We start from the raw sequence: 21,976 nt of genomic DNA, 5'->3' as shown, positions 1-21,976 counted from the left end.
GCATGGTATTCCTATGCTTGGGTGGCTTTATTTGCATAGTCCATAAACATGTACATGCAATTACTATACCACTTATCCTAATTACAGTCATGGTTGAGATGGAGCTTATCCCAGCTGACTTTATGTACGAATTAGCATACACCATGGACTAGTCTACAGCCATGGATGAATGTGAAATGTTTTTTGTCTATATGTGATTGACTAGTGTCCATTTTAGTGTCAACTGGGATAGGCTCCAGCTCACCCACCGAATGAGGACAAGAGGTGTAGAAAATGGACAGATAGATGAAAAGTAATGAGTATTTCTGTTTTCTTCCTCAGACCTAGGCCTGACTATTTCCAGCGGTGTTTCCCAGATGGTCAGGTGAATGCAAAGATGCTGTGCACTGGAGAACCACATCTGGTCTCAGAGGGGCGCAAGAGTTTTCCCAGTAGTCATTCCTCCTGTGAGTAGCAGCAACGTCATTTCCACCGTGTCTAACACGACAGAAAGTGATATGCAGTATATCATATGCTACATAACGTAACTTTTTTTTAAAAAGATATTTCCATGTAAGATAACTGGATGTTGTTCTTTTTACATCTTTTGTTTTGTCCTGTTCAGCTACTCAGACAAATCCTATTTGTTGTACAGGTTTACTTTACAAAAGAAACGTGTGGGATACTTCTCTTGTTGCCTTATTTGTGTTTGACTTTATTAAATAGATTTGTATTAATGTTTGGCGGAGCCGGACCGGAGCAGGAGGGGATAGAAAAAGGAAAAAAAAGGAAGACAGAGGGAGATATTGCAGGGACGAAAGGGGATAAGAAAGAGAGACAGCAACAAAAACAACAACAACAATACCAACAACAGCATAACAGCATCAGTAAATAAGATATGTACAAGTATCATAAAACAAAGTGATGGCAAAGAAGCAGTTAGTGAAGTAAATATCAATAACACAGAAATGACAATGAACGTTATTGCACTACAAATGGAGCAATACAAATACTAATATAAATACCACTATTAATAATGAATAATAATAATAATTACCTCCATTATCAACAATATAATTGTTTCAAATGCAACAATACATATATGTAATGATAACTTGAATTAAAAAAAGAAAGCAGTTAAATGGAAGGGAATAAGGAGAAGCAAACTGTATTAACCTTGTAGATTGTTATAGTATCTATAGGTTAAGCTTTGTCGGTGTGTAGTGTTTTACCCAGTTACCCCTTAGTGGAACAACGTTAATATATGTTTGATGAAACATGATTATACTCATGAGTGTATGTATGTATGTGTATGTATGTATGTGTGTACAGTGAATGTGCTTGTGGATGTATGTACCGTGAATGTGTATGTATGTACGAGCGTAGGTACATATGTATGTGGGTAAGTACCAATGTGTGCGCGTATGCATGAATAAATGAATAAATATACATATGTGTGTATGGATAATTGTGTGTACGTGAGTATGTATGCGAATTTGTATGTACAATATGTTTGTCTCCCAGTGTGTGCGGGAACCAAAGTATGGCCCCAGAGAGCCCAATCCGAAACAGCAGGTGCGGTGTTCAGGGAACAAGGGACCACCAGCCCCACTGTAGCCCCCTGATGGAAGAGAAAAAGAAGGAAAAAAAAAGTTAGGCAATCACAGACATGCTGACAAACAAGGTCACTACCCCAGCAGCTGGCCGACTGGCAGCACTGTAGAGTTCTGCAGCGGGGACAAGACCCAGCAGAGGCCCCATCCGGATGGGGTGGACGGTGGGACCCAGGGGCCCCAGACACGCAGCCCGGCTGCAGTAGCCTGAGGCGCCAACCCCCGCCGGACAAGCAGGCACTGAGGGCGCCCCCCCCCCCCCAAAAAAAAATGATATATACACATCCATATATACATACATACACACATATATATATATATATATATATATATATATATATATATATATATATATATATATATATATATATATATATATATATATATATATGCACACATGCATACATACGTACACATATACATACACACACATATATAAACAAACAAATCCATACACAGGCGAACCAGCCGATAACTTCACCCACCCACCCCTGTCCCCGAAGTCCGCGCCGGCCGAGGAGGCAATGAGGGGCACGCCGCACTCCTGAACCCCAACCCACCCATGCATGTGATGTGGGAGTGTACAGTATAAGGCCCCCAGAGTGTCTACTGTGTATTTAAAATTTGGTCGGCCATTACAGCCGACCTCCAGTCCCTATTGATGTGTGTATTGTAGCGTGAGGGAGATATGTATGCTTGTGGGGACGAATAATTGGAGAACATCAAGGCCTTAGTGGGTCCCTACCAGAGGTGGGACCAAGTCATTGTTTTGCAAGTCATAAGTAAGTCTCAATTCTTTGCCCTCAAGTCCCGAGTCAAGTCCCGAGTCAAGACAGGCAAGTCCCGAGTCAAGTCCTAAGTCAAGACTGGAAAGTCTCAAGTCAAGTCCCAAGTCCTGCATTTTGAGTTTTGTCATTTTAACCACAGACTAATATATTTACACAGATTGTGTATGCTTTTAAAACGCTGTATTTATTTATTAAAACAAGTGCATTTGAAATTGCAGGAAAAAAGATAGTACTGACATTGCACTTCATGATAGCACTATTAACCAGTCATTTTAAACATTTAACTCATTCCTTTACAGAATAAACATATTTGAAAAAACAAGTGCAACTGTACTTATTTGCACAAAAGTGTTAACATTGTATTTCCATGGCATATTGCATTGTAACTAGTTCCACAGCAGTTTCTATCCTGTTCTTACCTTATCTCATTGATCTCATCTCATACCGTATGTGTGTTGATGTGTGCGTACACATGAAAAACATAACAAATACATGAACATAACAATGAACAGAGTTGTACTTTTTAGATGTCAGGGCCCTATGCAATATGAACACATATTCTTAATATAGTATACATTTTAACTGACCTTTATTTGACTATGTTTGTCTTTTTGTAGGTGGCTAAAATATGCGGTACTGCTGATCGCCGTCTAACGTTATGTTACTCTGTGTGATACATTGACTAACGTAACGTTTTATATTTGTACCTCATGCAACCCTGCTTAAAAAAAAATCACTTGACAAAAAGTATGAATAAGGTAGCAAACTGAAGTGGACGCAACAGATTGCCGTGTTTGCAATGATGTTATAACCATAGACATCTTATAAGTAGACGCAGCATTGGCTGCTTTGACGCGAGAAATTCGGCCGCCATCTTGAAGTGGTGATGAGGAGCCAGCGAGCAGCCTAAACTGACAGTTGACAGGTAGAAAACAAAGATGCCGGGCTGGTGTTCAGCGTTTTCCTGCTCAAATGAGCGGACTGTTGAAAATAGGAATCGGGGGATTACTTTTCACAAGTAAGATTTAACATTAACATACTATTGGTTGTATTTTGTGAAAAGAATATCACCACAGAGTTGAGAAGGAGCAAAGATCTTCAATATTTGTATGTGAAAATCACAAAGAAATCTTCTGGAGGAGGATGACCCCCCTACAGGGGTTTGGTTTACAAACTTTCAGCCCCACCTAAAACAAAATTCACCAGCCACCACTGATTATGATGCATTCTCATTTTAGGCAAAGTATAAGACAATACTTTCTTTTCAGTATAATTGTAACCAGGAATAAGTCTTCAAGTAACAATATTCAAATACTAACATTGTTGCGTAAGACAGAATTTGGTTTTATTCTGAATCCAGTGAAACAAATTGGTGGTTTTAGCTAATATAAAGACTTTCAGGTCTTTATATATGTTTATGTTTAAGTATTTGGCAGACACTTTTATCCAAAGCGACATACAGTACATAAAAAATACATACAAAACAATCACTGTAAACATTATCATTTAAGGGAAGAATGTAATACAAAATATAAATGCAAAGTAGTGAGACATAATAAACTCTGCTGCTGCAGCAACATACAAACTGTAGATACAGTCTACAGGTCCCTAAGATATATTACAGAGGTGGGTAGAGTAGCCAGAAATTGTACTCAATTAAGAGTACTGTTACTTTAGAGATGTATTACTCAAGTAAAAGTAAGGAGTAGTCACCCAAATATTTACTTGAGTAAAAGTAAAAAGTATGTTGTGAAAAAACTACTCAAGTACTGAGTAACTGATGAGTAACATACACACACATATCATATATATATATATATATATATATATATATATATATATATATATATATATATATATATATATATATATATATATATATATATATATATATATATATATATATATAAATACATTGATATATACAGTATATATCCATCCATTTTCTACCGCTTATTCCCTTCGGGGTCGCGGGGGGCGCTGGAGCCTATCTCAGCTACAATCGGGCGGAAGGCGGGGTACACCCTGGACAAGTCGCCACCTCATCGCAGGGCATACAGTATATAATTTATATTTATTTATTTTGCCGTTTTTGTTCACGTTAAAGGTGTTTTAATGAATATACATGCATGTTTAACATATAGATTCCTTTCTTTCATGAAGACAAGAATATAAGTTGGTGTATTACCTGATTCTGATGACTTGCATTGATTGGAATCAGACAGCAGTGCTGATAACGTCCACGTTTTCAAATTGAGGAGAAAAAAAGTTCCTCCTTTATGTCCTATACCACATGAAAGTGGTTGGTTTTTGGCATCTTATTTGTCCAGCTTCCATATTCGTTTTTATACACTTTACAAGAAATACATTGGCGGCAAACTCCGTAGCTTGCTAGCTTGTTTGCGCTGGCTTTTGGAGATTCTTATTTTGTTAGCGCAGGCGCGATGGAGCGGCACTTTTATTGTGAAGACAGGAACTGTGCGGTCAGTCTTTAGGCTTTTGACGGGAAGTACGGTTGAAATAAAAAAGTGTCTTTTTTCCTTCACACTTTTGATTGATTGATTGAAACTTTTATTAGTAGATTGCACAGTACAGTACATATTCCATACAATTGACCACTAAATAGTAACACCCCAATACATTTTTCAACTTGTTTAAGTCAGGGTTCACGTGTGACGGTCATGTGACTGCCTGGCTCTGTTTGATTGGTGAAACCGAGTCAAACGTCACCAGTGACTGCATCTGATTGGTGGAACGGAGTCAAACATCACCAGTGACTGTATCTGATTGGTGAAACGGAGTGAAACGGAGTGAAACGTCACCAGTGACTGTATTTGGTGAAACGCAGGCAGTTTGAAGGTCTGTCTGACAGACCAAAACAAACAAAGCGTACATTAACAGATCGATAAAAATGAGTAGCGAGTAGCGAGCTGAATGTACATAAAAGTAGCGGAGTAAAAGTAGCGTTTCTTCTCTATAAATATACTCAAGTAAAAGTAAAAGTATGTTGCATTAAAACTACTCTTAGAAGTACAATTTATCCCAAAAGTTACTCAAGTAGATGTAACAGAGTAAATGTAGCGCGTTACTACCCACCTCTGGATATATAGATATCTAATGTATTCATACATTGTTTATGTAGGATATACGCATGTATATATAACCTAATCATATTGTTTCTTGAATTTAAAAATAGCTGACCGTTTTTTCCCCCTTTTCTGGGGCGGTATAGCTCGGTTGGTAGGGCGGCCGTGCCAGCAACTTGAGGGTTGCAGGTTCGATCCCCGCTTCCGCCATCCTAGTCACTGCCGTTGTGTCCTTGGGCAAGACACTTTACCCACCTGCTCCCAGTGCCACCCACACTGGTTTAAATATAACTTAGATATTGGGTTTCACAATGTAAAGCGCTTTGAGTCACTTGAGAAAAAGCGCTATATAAATGTAATTCACTTCACTTCACACTAAATGTAATTCACATTATATTCCCAGTTTTGATCTCGGACGTCTGGTCACTTATAGCATATAAGAATATTCTATTACTGTTAAGCAAAATTTGAATAATAAAACTCCTTTATCATAGCTACACGTATGACAAAAAACGTGTGAAAATCAGTGGTATTCATTGAGGTAAGATTAATTAAATGCGCTGACAGTTCATTGCTCCTGCCAAATGAATTGCACTGAGTGGAGCGGATCACCACTCCAAGATGGCGGCCCCGCGTCTCGTCAGCGGCAGTAGCGCTCAATGCTGCGTCTCCTTATAAGTTGTCTATGGTTATAACGTTAGCAGTGAGTTTACAGCCTCACTGATTTAACTACACAGCAAATAAAAGTTACGTTACTTAGCCAATAAACGTTAGCTTACATTCAAAATTTACCGTTCTTTGTGAAACTTCAAATGTCGAACGAAGTTGGAAGTGAAGTGAATTGTGAATTACATTTATATAGCGCTTTTTCTCAAGTGACTCAAAGCGCTTTACATTGTGAAACCCAATATCTAAGTTACATTTAAACCAGTGTGGGTGGCACTGGGAGCAGGTGGGTAAAGTGTCTTGCCCAAGGACACAACGGCAGTGACTAGGATGGCGGAAGCGGGGATCGAACCTGCAACCCTCAAGTTGCTGGCACGGCCGCTCTACCAACCGAGCTATACAAGTTGTTGCGTCTCCGTGTGTAATCTTCGAACCGCATGTTTTGCTTACTGCAATTCGTTTTTTGTTGACCAAGTCGTAGTTTTTATACCCGAACGAAACTATCACTGGCATAATTTTTCCTCACTGGCGCATTGTTTGACAGCTCTTCTTCGTTGGTTGTCCTGCAATTTGATTGGATGAAAGCTGTGGGATGAAAACAATGTGGATCTAATTTGATTGGATGTTGTACTGACAGGCAGCACACACGCTGACAGACACACACGTACACAATGAAAGATACGGAGTGCTCCTGAATAACTTTTTAGTCTTTGGGTTTCGAGGAAAGTAGCAAGTCTTGTCAAGTCAAAAGGCTCAATTTCAAGTGAAGTCACAAGTAATTGATGTTAAAGTCTAAGTCGAGTTTCAAGTCTCTTTACATTTTGTCAAGTCGAGTCGGAAGTCATCAAATTCATGATTCGAGTCTGACTCGAGTCCAAGTCATGTGACTCGAGTCCACACCTCTGGTCCCTACCATACCGAGCCCCCCAAACCCTAAGTGTCTAACATGCAGTTAAAATTGAGGGATGGGCGAGCAGGGGACAAGTCAGGAGGACTGGAGCCCCATAGAGGCATCCTCATCCCCCCACCATGCCTTCTTGCGGGACAATCCCTCGAAGTTTTATATGTGTGTGTTTGTGTGTGTGTGTGTGTGTGTGTGTGTGTGTTACAAGTAAGAGGAGCAGAGGGCCTGCACCCCCGAAATCAAAACAAAAGAGCGACCAACCCCGTTCTTTTTACATCTTATGACCGCATATCATTTAGCACATACTGTAACTGTGTTACCTCTATAACAAACATATTCACCCAGTTTGTTTTTAAACAGTTTTTTGTATCCAGAAACTTTATTAAAGTTCCTCCCTTGCTGTTCTTACCTCATAAGGGCCTTTAATTATTCAAGTGTTTTCCTTTTGTCCAGCTGTGATTTGCAGGCTTGGAATGCTTTGCTTTCGGCCATACAGAATTTAGTAGTGTCCAAAAGAAAACACTAAGCTATTATGTATATCTTAAAAAATACTCTTAGAATTAATATCACTTTTAATTTAATTGCAATCATCAAATAAAAATCTAAAAACATTTGTGAGGAAATAGTTTTGGTTCAAACAAATATATCTAAGGAACTATAAATTGCATATTTCCACATTGAATTAAGATGCATCATTAAATTCCAAATGTATAGTAACTGCTTGTGTACAAAAAAACTGTTAAGTAGTTTTTTAATGTATTTCATTGCCATCCAGTAGTGTGCTCACTTTGAACATAACAAAAACACAGTCACACCTTTTTTATGTTTGTAATATGAAGACCGAATCATATGCAAACCAAAGCAATTTTTCTGATAAGTAATAATGTGAATTGAATGAATCCGGACAAGCGGTAGACAATGGATAGATGGATGGCATTCCAGACACACAAAAAAATATTAACATTAAACACATTTTATAGAGAACCTTAAAAATGTACATAGAGAAGCATACAGTATGCATCGCTTTCTCCGCAAACCAGAAAGAAGAAAATTATGGGAAGTGAAGGATCACCGGCAAGGCTGGAGTAAAAATTATAACAATATCTTGTGTGAGGTTAGATAACAGAAATAGTCGATTTCTGACCTTCTTGAACTTAATTTGTACACAATATACTACCATTGACTCTGGACATGACTGACCTATGTTCTAAGCAGAACCTATTTTTATCTAATCTTTGTTTAACAGGCCTCGTCTTATTGCTAGTCGATTCTTGCAAAGTTTTTGGTTTGTTTGTGTTTTTGATGTGACAGCAAACTGTTTTTATGCTTTAATAAAAAAGTTAATATGTAAATTATTGAATATGCTCATAGAAATGTGTTTGATTCCACAAATCTTGTTCATCTGTGTGAATTTTTTGAGACAATTCTTAAGTCGTCTATAAGAATCTGACAGCCCTATAAGTCTACCAGCATTTTAAACTGCTCAATATGTTTTCAGATATGTACTGGGGTGTGTTAAAACTGTTATACAGCCCTTCATTGACATCATGTGGAGGTTTTAATTACATATATAAAAATATATCAGCTAGATATCAGTACAGAAGAAATATTATTAGAATTAGGTCACTGAGCGAGCTGGAGCCATAACAATTTTGAGGAATATTTTTGTAATATATGTTCTAAAGATACAATATATATATATATATATATATATATATATATATATATATATATATATATATATATATATATATATATATATATATATATATATGTATGTATGTATGTATGTATGTATATATATATATATATATATATATATATATATATATATATATATATATATATATATATATATATATATATATATATGGTGTGTAACGATTAATCGATATATTGATTTATATTCCTAGATTCAACCACATCGATTTGTTCTCGGCAAGTTTCCTTTCCAGGAGATACGCATTAATCCAAGATCATTTTTAAAGGGAATTCATCGAGTTTGTCGATACTAGAAAAAGGAAAACATTGGATTTAATGTTAAAGGGGAAATGCACTTTTTTGGTTCACAAGCATCAAGAAAGACATGACGACAGATGGATTTTATTTTAATGCTAACTTGTAAATATACATAAACAAAAGTATGCTTACACCTGCACTATCCAGTATTTATTTCACAGTTAGACTGCTTGATATATTTTTGCCAAAAAGTCTACTCACTGGATCGTTTTGGATCGTATTGTTCTAAAAAAAAATATCGTCCCTGAATCATATCGGCAACCACTAACTCTGAATTTAATCAAATCATTGTTAAAACGAATCGTTACACCCCTATAGTCATACCCCAATCTAAAGTTGTATAAACATATTACTGTCTAAACAACTGAGCTACAGAATTCAAATTGTACATCAAGGCTGTGCAGTCTCTGCACAAAGTGATCGATATAAACGTCACAGTTTTGCATTGAAATAGACGGTGTGTTTAACAGGAAGTAAACTCGCATGACGTCACATACACCGGAAGTAAAACCAACTGATCACACAATTTCCATCTATGAAAAAGCATTCCACATTTACAAATCAAAATGGTAGAAGTTAAAGATATTTAAACACAAATACAAATAATATGGCCTCACAATACAAAGGTCCTGGGTTCAAACCTGCGCTAAGCATCTTTCTGTGTGGAGTTTGCATGTTCTCTCTGTGACTGTGTGGGTTCCCTCCGGGTCCTCCGGCTTCCTTCCACCTCCAAAGACATGCACCTGGGGATAGGTTGATTGGCAACACTAAATTGGCCCTAGTGTTTGAATGTGAGTGTGAATGTTGTCTGTCTATCTGTGTTGGCCCTGTGATGAGGTGGCGACTTGTCCAGGGTGTACCCCGCCTACCGCCCGAATGCAGCTGAGATAGTCTCCAGCACCCCCCGCTACCCCGTAAGGGACTAGCGGTAGAAAATGGATGGATGGCTCGTTTAAAGCCAGATCATTATTTGACGTTTTCTCTACCAAGAAAGTATATTGCATGGCTATTTATTTTAGATAAAATAAATAGTGGGCCGGCAGAGGGCACCACCATCCTCTCCGGTGGGCCAGCAGCAGAGGGCGCCACCATCCTCTCCGGTGGGCCAGCAGCAGAGGGCGCAACCATCCTCCCCGGTGGGCCAGCAGAGGGCGCCGCCAACCTCTCGTCGGCCACGAATGTGGTCGTTTCATGGGTGACCGCCTCACCAATTGCGGTGGAGTTCAACTCGCCGTCGCCACCTGACTCTTCCCTGCTGGTTGCGGGGACACTTGGCCTGGCGGCCCACCGCCTTGTCCTCCCTCCACCCTCCCGTGACTTTGGAATGTTTCTTTTTTGGGGGGAGGGGTTTCTAGAACGTCTGGTATCCGTTATGGGAAGGGGGGCTACTGTCAGGCTTGTCCCTGACAGTTTGGTTATGTTTTAGTTTTTCCTCTGTGTTTGTCTTTGTTTCCTGTCAGCGCTCTTATTTTGGTTGTTTCCTGCTTTTCTCCCTGAGTGCTGTGTTCCCTCAGCTATGGCTGATTGGCACCTGGCCACACCTGGTGTCAATCAGACAGATGCTATTTAAACCTGCCTTGCCATCCAGTCTGTGCTGGATTATTGTTGTTCGAGCTGATACTTGTTGATGTCTTTGTTTGCAGTAAGCTGTTCCTGTTTACTAGTTCCTATAGCTATTTACAGTTTGCTGTCTCCTAGCGTCTTGTTGTCCTGTTAGCTGTATCCAGTTAGCCGTTAGTTATTCCTAGTTCCTGTTTGCTCGTTCCTGTTCCCTGTCTCCAGTTTGCTGCGCCTGTTTCCTGATTTGTGTTTTGCCTTATTTTTATGGACATTAAATCATGTTTTCCCGCACAAATCCTGCCTTCTCTGCATTTTGGGGTTCGTCACCAACACAATGTGACAGGTATAATACTTTTTGGGCACATTCAATAATACTGCAATAATAATGGTGATGTGATAATTTTGGTCACAATAACTTCATTTAGCTATCCTATTAATTTTAGTTGTGTTTATTTGACGGTCCTCCACCCCCTCCTTAACCCTTGTGTAATGTTCATATTGTTGTTACTCAGCCAGCGTTTGTGGGTCTGATGGACCTGTTGCGTTTTGTGGCTTTTAATGCCTCACAATCAAACCTTCTTTTGTGTTTCTGCACCTGTGGCTCCCACATAAGGTTGCAACATTGTTTGTCAACACTGTCTGCTCTCATTTTCTCGCACATTTCGCCCTCTGATGTTCTGTGTACCTACACTATGTCCTCCTCCTGTCTAGGCCTGCTGTGTGTGTGTGTGTGTGTGTGCGTGCGTGCGTGCGTGCGTGCGTGTGTGCGTGTAGTACACAGAACATCAATTTCCACACTTCTATTAGCCCCGGGTCCAGTGGACCCGGACATCTTATATGTAATAGAAATGTATAGGGGGGGTGTATGGTGTGTGGTTATTAAATATGTATTCTGATATATGTTCTTCACAGAAAATGAGCCAAAGTCAGTGAGTCTCAGTTTGAAAAATTAATTAATTATATCATTTTTTTTTTAATAAAAAATGAAAACGGGTCCCACAGACCCGAACACCACACAAGGGGACAGAGACAAAACCTATTTTATTGCCTTTGGTTGTGATTTTAATGTTAAAGTTTACAATGAATGCACGTTTATTGCATTTTAAAGGGTGTACTTTCATTATCAATTAATTAATTAGTTAATTTGTTCTCAAAATAATGTTGAAAATAATATCATTAATCAGCAATATTTTCTACATCAATATTGTCGTTGAGCAAAATTTGCTATCGGCCCAGGCCTAACTATAATGTACATCATACAAACCTGACATGGGTTAACGGATTAATACTCTCCTTATTATCAGAACAACACAACAACAAGGCAAGCTGAACTGTCAAAGCGAGCACACACACACACACACACACACACACACACACACACACACACACACACACACACATAACAATCCCTTTGGGGCCCTCTAAAATGTTAACAACCCCACAAGAGAAGGCGAAAGCATTCAAGGCAAAGACTTGATGCGGAGAAGAGAGTGGAGAGAGAGAAAGAAAGACAGGAGGGAGCGAGGAGGAGGAGCAACGTTTTACTGCTCCCAAGGAGAGTCGTCTTTTTCCGGGGTTTTCTTCTTTTCCCTTTCCTCTCTAAAGGCTGGTAAATACTCTCACCTCATGAAGCTTGCGTCCCCTTTGACGGCGTCTTGGTTCGTTTATAGCGCTTCCATGGAGGCTGGCGCATGACTTGTAATTCTCTTCCAAACCCTGAGGGGCAGTGTTTTCTTTGTGAGCAACGACAACACTTGTTGACTATCTTTATGAGAGAGAGAGAGAGAGAGAGAGAGAGAGAGAGAGAGAGAGAGAGAGAGAGAGAGAGAGAGAGAGAGAGAGAGAGAGAGAGAGAGAGAGAGAGAGAGAGAGCTTTCTTTGTGTAGAAGTTTTAAACTTGTAAACATGGGCACCTGAAGCGACATCCACTTTAATGTTGGAGCTGAAACTATTCCTTTTAATTTTCATGTTCACATTGCTTTCGAAACCGGAAGAGAAGACGTTTATGAAGGTGGGCTGTGGCTGTCCAACCTGTGAACAAGTCGCGGCAGAGGATAGGCAAATTTGCAACGCTATTCGGCCATTGAGGACATAGGACAAAAAAAAATAATACAAAAGTCTTAAATAACTTTTGTAATGACCTGCTGGTGATGATGTTTCTGTGCATGTGTTATCGATTTTCAGAGCTCACATGTTTGTGAATATACCGTGCCTAAAATATGACTGATGAGTGCAAAAAGGTTCGGTCTCAGACTGGGCTCCTGGGGAGGGGGTCCAGACTGAGGCCAAGAAAAAAAAACTCAATAGCCATAAGCACACAAACATGTTACATAGAATCCACAAAACTTGCAACAGAGGGGAGGGAGTCGGGGATACAGTGGCAGGCTGCTGCTATCTAAAGCGCTGCGCAGCCATCCTAAGGGATTCAAGCGGTGGTGGAGGCGTGGGGTGGGGGTAGGGGTTTTGGTATGTGTGTGCATATGCCCATTGTCCGGGGTGTAATGTTGTTGTGTCTATTGTTGAAGGAGGGAGGGAGGTCAGAGCGGCTTTCACTGAGGTGTCCTCGGGGGATGTTTTCAGAACAGACTTCTTCTGTTATGAGCAGCGTCAAGGTCATTTGAGGGAGTCAAATCGTAGATAAGGATTGTTGTTTTCCAAGTGAGCAGACATTTTAATGACTTGTCTGATCTAATCGTCCATGCTGGCTCTCAAGATATTTTTTTTAATTTCAGTAAGCATCTCAAAGATGTGATCTAACTTAAGATTCAGTTCAGAAATCGCCACAGTCTGTGTTCCCACAGCTCGAGCCATGCCTTCCATTGCGACAGGCAGCCTTTGGGCTCCTTGGATGGCTGCCATCGTCTTCCGAATTTGACAATACACCAAAGCAATGCCCAGCCCAATCAGCAGATGCCCTGCGATAACGGTTCCTAATAGGTAGATGTCTCCCACGTCCTCGACGGAAAGCACTGAGAGGCACATGATTCTCCATTTCTCCCAGGAGTCTCTCACGTACCTCGCAGCAATTGTTCCGTCAGGGGAGCCATCAGAACCTCTTTTCCTCGTCGAGAAGATTTTGTCAATTGAGTCGAGAGTCCAGCTTATCAATTCCATGTTAGGTGTTTAGATTTCAGAGGACAGCGCAGAGAAAGAGGCTCTTAAAAAGTATAGACAAGAGCAGACAGAGAGCAAGCAGGGAGAGGCAGAGAGGGAGGAACAAGCGACCGCCTCCACCAAGTGCCAAGCCAGAAAAATGGTCGTAAACCTAATAGTTCACAAATAAAGGAGTTTGTAAATCGAAGTTCAATTGTATATTCTAATCAGTTACGGAGGAGGAAAAGGCTAGGAATAAGTATGTGGTAAAATTTCATATAAATAATGTTAATAATTAAGTGACATATTATATGCGTTTCCTCACACAAAATCGGGCCCCCACGTTATATTGTGCAAATAATTTCCAATGTAGTAAAAGCAATGTCTTGAGTTAGTCTGCAATAACAACAATGTGATATATTTTATTGTCCTGTAGTGTAATATTCCCTTTGCCAAGTAAGCACTCGGCTTTGGGATCCTATTCCATATTTTTTGGGGGGGGGGGTTTGCATGCATGATTGACTGGTGATTTGTCCAAGATTGGCTCAACTGTTTTCAACTAAATTGGATTTAAAAAAAATAAAATAATAATGTTGACCATTTGTTGACATTATTCTTACGGGGAACTGCACTTTTTCTGGAATTTTGCCCATTATTCACAGTCCCTATGTGAGACAAGAGGACATCCAGGACCATATACTGTATATTTCAGCCTGAATAAAGGTGTTAGGTCTGGGCGAAAATGAGGACTCAGGTGCAGAAGAGTGAAAATTGACTCAGACTTTATTTAGATAGTTTTCTTTGCTATCTCTTGGACGGAGTGATTAAAACATAGTGGCTACAAAATCTATGATATCTTCGAGCAACAAAAGGACATGTAGCATAGGACATAAGGCAATAAACAGAAAATCACTCCATAAGGAGGAAAAAGGCAATAGCAAAAGTTCTATATGAGTCTAATAACAAAAAACCGACAATGTATGATTATCTACAAAAAGGTAAGTCACTCGTGCAAAGAAGTCGAGAAGCTATAAACAAAGTATGTTATAAAGTGTTGAGAAAGCCTGTAAACTAAAAGCGCTCCAGAAGGAGGAAAAAAGGAAGACAAGGCACTATGAAAATTGTTACAAAAAGACATGACCGAAAAATTTTAACAAAAGAAAATCACTCTCACAGAGGGAACAAAGAAATCAATAAATAAAGCGAGAGAATACTTATCAAACTTGGTTCAAGGCTGTGGACAAGGCTGTGGACTAGGCTGGAGGTACGTACCGAGACAATATCTGGCAACAAGACATGGGAAGACAAGGACTATATACACATGAGGGAGGGTGACACAGGTGGGCACAATCAGGCAATCAGGAGAGACATCAGACCAGTGACACAGGAGGAAGAGCAAGTGGCCTGAAACGAGAGGAGGATTAGAATTTTCAAAATAAAACAGGAAGTTTGCCAGACAACCCCAAAACAGGACTTCCCTCACCACGGTGTGACAAAAGGGAGGTTGACCTACAAGTTTTAGTTGCTGAGTGATAATTAGATCCAAACACAAAGCACCAGCAGCAATTAATTTATGTTTTAATTGTGGTGTGTGACTGCTGCTGTTTTTGTTGTTCTTATACTGTATGTATTTCCGTAACTTTGTCTTGCTGCCCTCTTGGCCATGTCACTCTTGGAAAAGAGATTTTAATCTTTATGATTTGTACCTGGTTAACCAAAGGATATAGATTTATTGATTGACCATGTAGCAGTAGTGCTGAACAAGAAATACAAACTATGAACATAATGAAACAATCACTTACTATACAATGTCTGCTCTCAAAACCATTTAGATGATGAATTCAGCATAATCCTCGCTGAGGTAGAAAAAAAAAAAGGTGTCACAAGCGAGCGTTTAGTCATGTCTTCTTAGTGATGTCCCTGGGGCTAAATTGAATGTCAAAGTTGACCAACTAACATAAAGTGAGAGACATGATTTATAATCTAGAATTAACTTCCACAAACTCAGAGGCGATGCAGAAGTTCATTTTCGAGGATTTTAAAAGGCTTTATGGGCCCAATAGATGACTCCCATTAGCTTCATTTTTGGCTGTGTTGTACAAGCCGTTTATTACAAATTAGATTGCATTAAAAAAAGGGAAAATCACATGTGTGTTGTTTGTTGTCTCACATGGGGATAGGCAAGATTCCCCAAATGTAAAGTTCCCCTTTCAGTATTTGAGATTTGGACCCTTAAAACAGCAACAAGTTTTCCCATAAAAGTTTTATTATTCTTTAAACCACACTGCTCTTGTTCTAGAAGCTGTTTACATCAAATCGTTTAACTTAAATTGGGTAATAACTGTGTTCGTGATATGACAACTGGTGATAGTAAACACAACCTTTTGAAAAACAGAGTATTATTGTCCCTTTCTACACTCTAAAAATATGCACTTTTAAGACACGCTCCTGCACAAATACATCACATTTATTCGTGAATGGCAATGCACAAGGTTGTGTGCCGCTCAAGATATCAGTTCCATTACACTTCAACAGATGTTTGTCATTACACGTATCCCTAATGTACATTTTCTATGACCGGCGGAGATGTTCTGCTGAGGGCTTTGGGGGACAGCAAAAGTAAATAAAGAAGTGTTTTTTTTTGCTTGTAAATGTCCCCAAGTCACTTTGGATGTGATTCAGGCTAAGTGGTGTAAAAATGCATTTAAGGTACACAATAACATATGTTTTTTACATGTGTTATTTGAATCATTTTATGGTGTGAAGTAGCACAAATCAGGGGTGTCCAAATGTTTTCCACTAAGGGCTGCATACATAAAAATCGAACGATAAGGAGTACTTTATTAATCATTCACACCAAGAGACCAGGGGGTCTTGCCCATGGATCAAGGCAAACTCTACCCACGCACCTGCTACAAACTGTAATATATGTATATGTATGTTTTTTGTTTTGCAAATAAGTTTAATAAATGATACATATTTAAAGACAAACATTAGTGTTATTGTTAGTTATTAATATCAACATGTCAGCTTTTTCTCATTATGCATTTTGCTTAGTTGTTCAGCTTTTTAAACAAATTTAACTTCTAATGTGTTGTGGGTAAGGGTGTTATGTTCGACGGGGAAGGAGACGACACAGCAACAAGAATAAGCTCAATAGTTTATTTAGAGCTTGATGATGTGGTGGAGTGTGTATGCTACTGTGTATGTTTGCAGGACTATGTGAAGCGTTACAATGAATATTTACCAGTGGTTGTTGTAAGTGCGTGTTGAGTGAGAAGGTGACCAGTTCAGTAGGGCGAGGCAGGTAGGAGAGTCCGTGAAACAAGCGGGGGTCCGTGGGGCTGAGAGGGGCGTCCAGAGGTCCAAGTCCAAAGTGGGGGTCGAGGATCGAGGGAAGCAAATCAGAATCCAGAGGGGTCCAGAGAAGTGAGGCGCACTGCTCACTTCCAAGGCGACGGAGGGAATACTGGGGAAAACAAGAGACGAATGAGCACAAGGGTCGAAGGTCACAAGGAGCGAGCAAACAAAGGTGAGGAGCCAGAGACGAAAGCTTACTGCAAGCAGAGACTACGTTCCAGCGTTGGTTCTCTGGACACGCTGGCTTTTATGAGGAGTGATGTCATCAGCAGCAGGTGTGTCGGTTGATGATTGCGCACAGCTGTGCTGGTGTGTGGCAGCAGAAGCAGAGTGTGTATGGGCGTGTCCTGCAGCACGTGCAGACGAAGGAGCAGCTGATTGTGCACGCCCCATGACAGTGCCCCCCTCCTTATGCGAGGCTCCTGACGAGCTACGGGGAGCCTCAGGGTGAGCCCGGTAGAAATCCTCCAACAGAGAGGGGTCCGCAAGATAGGAGGCCGGTACCCATGATCGGTCCTCTGGTCCATAGCCCTCCCAGTCTACTAGGTACACTAGTCCCCTACCTTGCCGACGAACCCTGAGGATATCCTTGACTGACCATACTGGGTCACCACTCTCGATGATCCTGGGAGGGGGAGGGGTAGGGGTAGGGGGAGGGGCAGGGGGTGAAAAAGAGCTCTCTGCTACAGGTTTGATCTGTGACACATGGAACACGGGATGCCTCTTAAGAGAAGGCGGGAGAGACAGTCTAATGGAGGAAGGATTGATAATGGCCTCCACAGAAAAAGGCCCGACATATCGAGGTGCCAATTTCCGGGAGGGTACCTGGAGATGGAGGTCCTTGGCGCGTAACATCACCTGTTGTCCAGGTTGGTATGATGGTGCCGGGATGCGGCGCCTGTTAGCACTATGGCGCATCCTTTCGGAGGCTTTCAAGAGTGCATCCCGGGCGGTCCTCCAAATTTTTTGGCAGCGTTTGATGTGAGCTCGAGTGGACGGAACTGCTGCTTCGACCTCCTGTTGGGAAAACATAGGAGGCTGATATCCTAGGGAACACTCAAAGGGAGATATGCCGGTGGCCGAGCTCTTCATGGAGTTATAAGCATACTCGACCCATGGCAAGTACTTGCTCCAGGAGGCAGGCTGGCGAGCGGCAACACAACGCAACATGGTCTCCACGAATTGGTTGGCCCTCTCCGCTTGACCGTTGCTCTGGGGATGATACCCAGAGGTGAGACTGACGGTAGCCCCAATCCCCTTGCAAAACGATTGCCAAACCCGGGAAGTGAACTGGGGACCACGATCTGAAACAATAACCACCGGGATACCGTGTTGTTTTACAATGTGCAGAGCAAGGAGGTCAGCAGTCTCGGAGGAGGAGGGAGGCTTGGGGAGGGGAACAAAATGTGCAGCCTTCGAGAATCGATCGACAATGGTAAGGATAGTAGTGTTACCTCGGGACACTGGGAATCCTGTCACGAAGTCCAATGCGATGTGGGACCAGGGACGGCCTGGGACAGGTAGTGGGCACAGGAGGCCCGCTAGAGGTCTGTGGGAAGCTTTATTGCGGGAGCATGTTGTACAAGCGGCGATAAACTCACGGGTGTCTGAAGCCATAGACGGCCACCAGAACCGTCGTCGGATGAAGGATAGTGAGCGTTGAAACCCCGGAAGGCAGGAGAAGATGCTGGAATGCCCCCAATCCAGCACCTTAGATCGGAACTCACGGGGAACAAACAGCTTGTTGGGCGGGCCGCCACCTGGTGCCGGATTAGACCGCAGGGCGGTCTTTATCTGTTCCTCCACCTCCCAAGTGACCATGCCCACTATCCGGGCAGGAGGAAGGATGGGTTCTGCCGTAGGCGAACAAGTTGGCTCCTCCGAGAACTGCCGGGAGAGGGCGTCGGCCTTTGTGTTCCTGGAGCCTGGCCTAAACGAGAGCGTATAATCAAAACGGCTAAAAAAATTGGCCCAGCGAGCCTGACGGTCGTTAAGCCTCCTGGCGGAACGAATGTGGAGCAGGTTGCGATGGTCCGTCAAGACCTGAAACTGGTGTTTCGCTCCCTCCAACCAGTGTCTCCACTCTGCCAAGGCCTCATGAACAGGTAGTAGTTCTCGGTTACCGGCATCGTAATTTTGTTCAGCTGGAGAGAGGCGCCTAGAAAAGAATGCACAAGGGTGTACAAGATTGTCCTTACGGGAGCGTTGCGAGAGCACTGCTCCAATCCCAGAATCCGACGCGTCCACCTCCACGATGAAGGAGTTGTCCGTGTCAGGATGGACGAGGACCGGGGCAGAGACAAAACTCCTCTTCAATCTTCTAAAAGCCTCACTGGCCTCCCTGGTCCACAGAAAAGGAATACTGGTAGAAGTGAGTGTGTGGAGAGGTGCAGCTACCTTGCTGAAATCCCTGATGAAACATCGATAAAATCCGGCAAATCCCAGGAACCGTCTTAGTTCCGTACGGGTGGTGGGTTGGGGCCACTCCAGTACCGCCTCAATCTTCTTAGGGTCCGCTCTTATGTGGCCCTTCTCAACAACAAAACCCAAGAATCCCACTGAAGGTGCGTGAAACTCACACTTCTCTGCTTTGACGAACAATCTGTTCTCCAGCAGGCGTTGGAGGACCAGGCGGACATGTCGTTGGTGCTCCTGCAGGTTCTGGGAAAAAAATCCAAATGTCATCAAGGTACACGACAACGAAATGGTCCAACATGTCCCGTAAAACATCATTGACAAGGGCCTGGAAAACAGCCGGTGCATTAGTAAGGCCGAATGGCATCACCCTGTACTCGAGGTGTCCGAGATGGGTGTTGAAGGCCGTTTTCCATTCATCACCCTCTTTGATTCGCACCAGGTGATAGGCATTTCGGAGATCAAGCTTGGTGAAAATAGTGGCAGGAGCAAGGGGCTCAAAAGAGGAGCTCAGCAGGGGTAGGGGATATTTATTCTTGATGGTAATGCAGTTTAATTGTCTGTAGTCAATGCAAGGCCTCAAGGAACCGTCCTTCTTTCCCACGAAGAAGAAGCCTGCTGCCACCGGGGACTTGGAGGGGGTGGTGATACCTGAGGCAAGGGATTCAGTGATGTAGTCCTTCAGGGCCTTCTTCTCTGGTAAAGACAGATTGTAAAGTCTGCTGGAGGGAAGGACAGCGTTGGGAATCAGGTCGATAGCGCAGTCATAAGGTCTGTGCGGGGGAAGAGACAGCGCACGTACCTTGTCAAATACCGCTGAAAGGTCATGATAAGCAGCGGGAACACAGGAGAGATCAGTGGGAGGTGGGCTTGGCCCTGCAGGCTGGGGGAACTGCCGACCTTAGGCAGTTAGCGTGGCAGGCAGTGCTCCATGCAAGGACCTTGCCCGTGGACCAGGATATGTGAGGGTCGTGCTGTCGAAGCCAAGATCGCCCGAGGACAAGCGGGGCGACGGGAGCGTCGAGCACCCAGAGGCTGATGGTCTCGGTGTGATTCTCCTAGAGGGTCAGAGACAGGGGTTCGGTGCGGTGCTTGATGGGACCGAGGGGATGTCCATCCAGAGCTTGTGCCGGCAGGAAAGTCTCCAGTGGAATGAGGGTTATTCCTGCTTGGCGAGCAAACTCGTGATCCATGAAACTTTCGTCTGCTCCTGAATCCAGGTAGGCCCCCACGGTCAGAGTCCTAGAGCTCCATGACAGGGATGCAGGAAAGAGAATGCCTGGGTCTCTCTTAATATGGGGAACAGTTGTGTGGCTCACCAGGAACCCCCTTGGTGGCGAGCCTGGTCTTTTGGCCTCGTCGGGCAGCTCCGGATGGGGTGACCAGCCAGTCCGCAGTAGAGGCAGAGATGCTGCCTGAATCTCCTTTCCCTCTCTGCTGCCTCTAGGCGTGACCTGCCCAACTGCATGGGTTCCACAGTTGCTGCTGGCATGTACGGAGGTGTAGGCCGAAACACGGCGGCGTGGTCGACAGGTCGAAACTTGGGTCTCGGAGATGAGCTAGCTGGAAAACTAGCAGAAGCCTGCGCTCTCTCTGCTGCTCGTTCACTGAGTCTTTGGTCAAATAAGAGAGACAGGTCGATGAGGGCTCGACACGAGGTAGGTCGATCTCTCAGCAAACCGTCCTTGATTTCGTCCTCTCCTGAATGCACTCTGGAGCGCCTTGTCTCCCCACTCGCTGTCGGCCGCCAGAGTGCGAAACTCAAGAGTGTAGGCCGCAACCGAGCGGGAACCCTGTCGGATGGAGTGCAGTCGTGAAGCAGCATCCCCCCGTCCACGGGGTGATCGAACACAGCCTGGAACTCCGCTCGAAAAGCAGCATAGTTGGTGCTCAGCCCCAAAGTCTTGTCTACTGCTGCGGTGGCCCACTTGAGACCCTGTCCAGAGTGTAATGAAAACACAAATGCAATCTTCGCTCCATCAGAAGCATAGCGAGATGGTTGGTGCTTAAAAATGAGTTCACACTGAACCAAAAAACCTCAACAAAGTTCAAAATCCCCCTCAAAGGGACTGGGGCTGGAGATCTTGGGTTCCCGGGGGTTTGAGGGGCTCCAGGAGGTGGCGGCTGCCGGAGCACTGTAATTCGGCACAGGTGGAGGAGCAGGGCTTGGACTAAGGCTTTCCAGTCTAGCCAGCAGGCTAGCGAAGGCGACATCAAGCTTGTTCTCTAGGCTCGAAAATCGAGTGTGGTGGGCCTGAATCTCGGCGTGCATGGCCGTGAGGTTAGGAGCCGTGGGGGGTCGAGGAAGGGACGCGGACTTGGGTCTGCTTTTGCCGTCCGGTTCCGACATGGCTGGAACGTACTGTTATGTTCGACGGGGATGGAGACGACACAGCAACAAGAATAAGCTCAATAGTTTATTTAGAGCTTGATGATGTGGTGGAGTGTGTATGCTACTGTGTATGTTTGCAGGACTATGTGAAGCGTTACAAT

At 43.0% G+C, this 21,976-nt stretch overlaps 1 protein-coding gene across 2 annotated transcripts in view; it reads left to right on the top strand.

Moving 5' to 3' along the window:
• Window positions 1-21,976, top strand: part of LOC133657377 (phospholipid phosphatase 4-like) — a 190,838-nt gene that overhangs the window by 129,555 nt on the left and 39,307 nt on the right. For both annotated transcript variants that reach the window (XM_062058643.1, XM_062058644.1), the window contains one exon: window positions 322-446. In XM_062058643.1, coding sequence (XP_061914627.1) covers window positions 322-446 — 125 coding nt within the window. The remainder of the gene's footprint in view (window positions 1-321; window positions 447-21,976) is intronic.

Source organism: Entelurus aequoreus, linkage group LG09 (genome assembly GCF_033978785.1).
Source record: "Entelurus aequoreus isolate RoL-2023_Sb linkage group LG09, RoL_Eaeq_v1.1, whole genome shotgun sequence".
In the NCBI taxonomy this organism is placed as follows: Eukaryota; Metazoa; Chordata; class Actinopteri; order Syngnathiformes; family Syngnathidae; genus Entelurus; species Entelurus aequoreus.
Note: the sequence above shows the minus strand (reverse complement) of the source record. Positions and strands in the feature narration are given on the sequence as shown.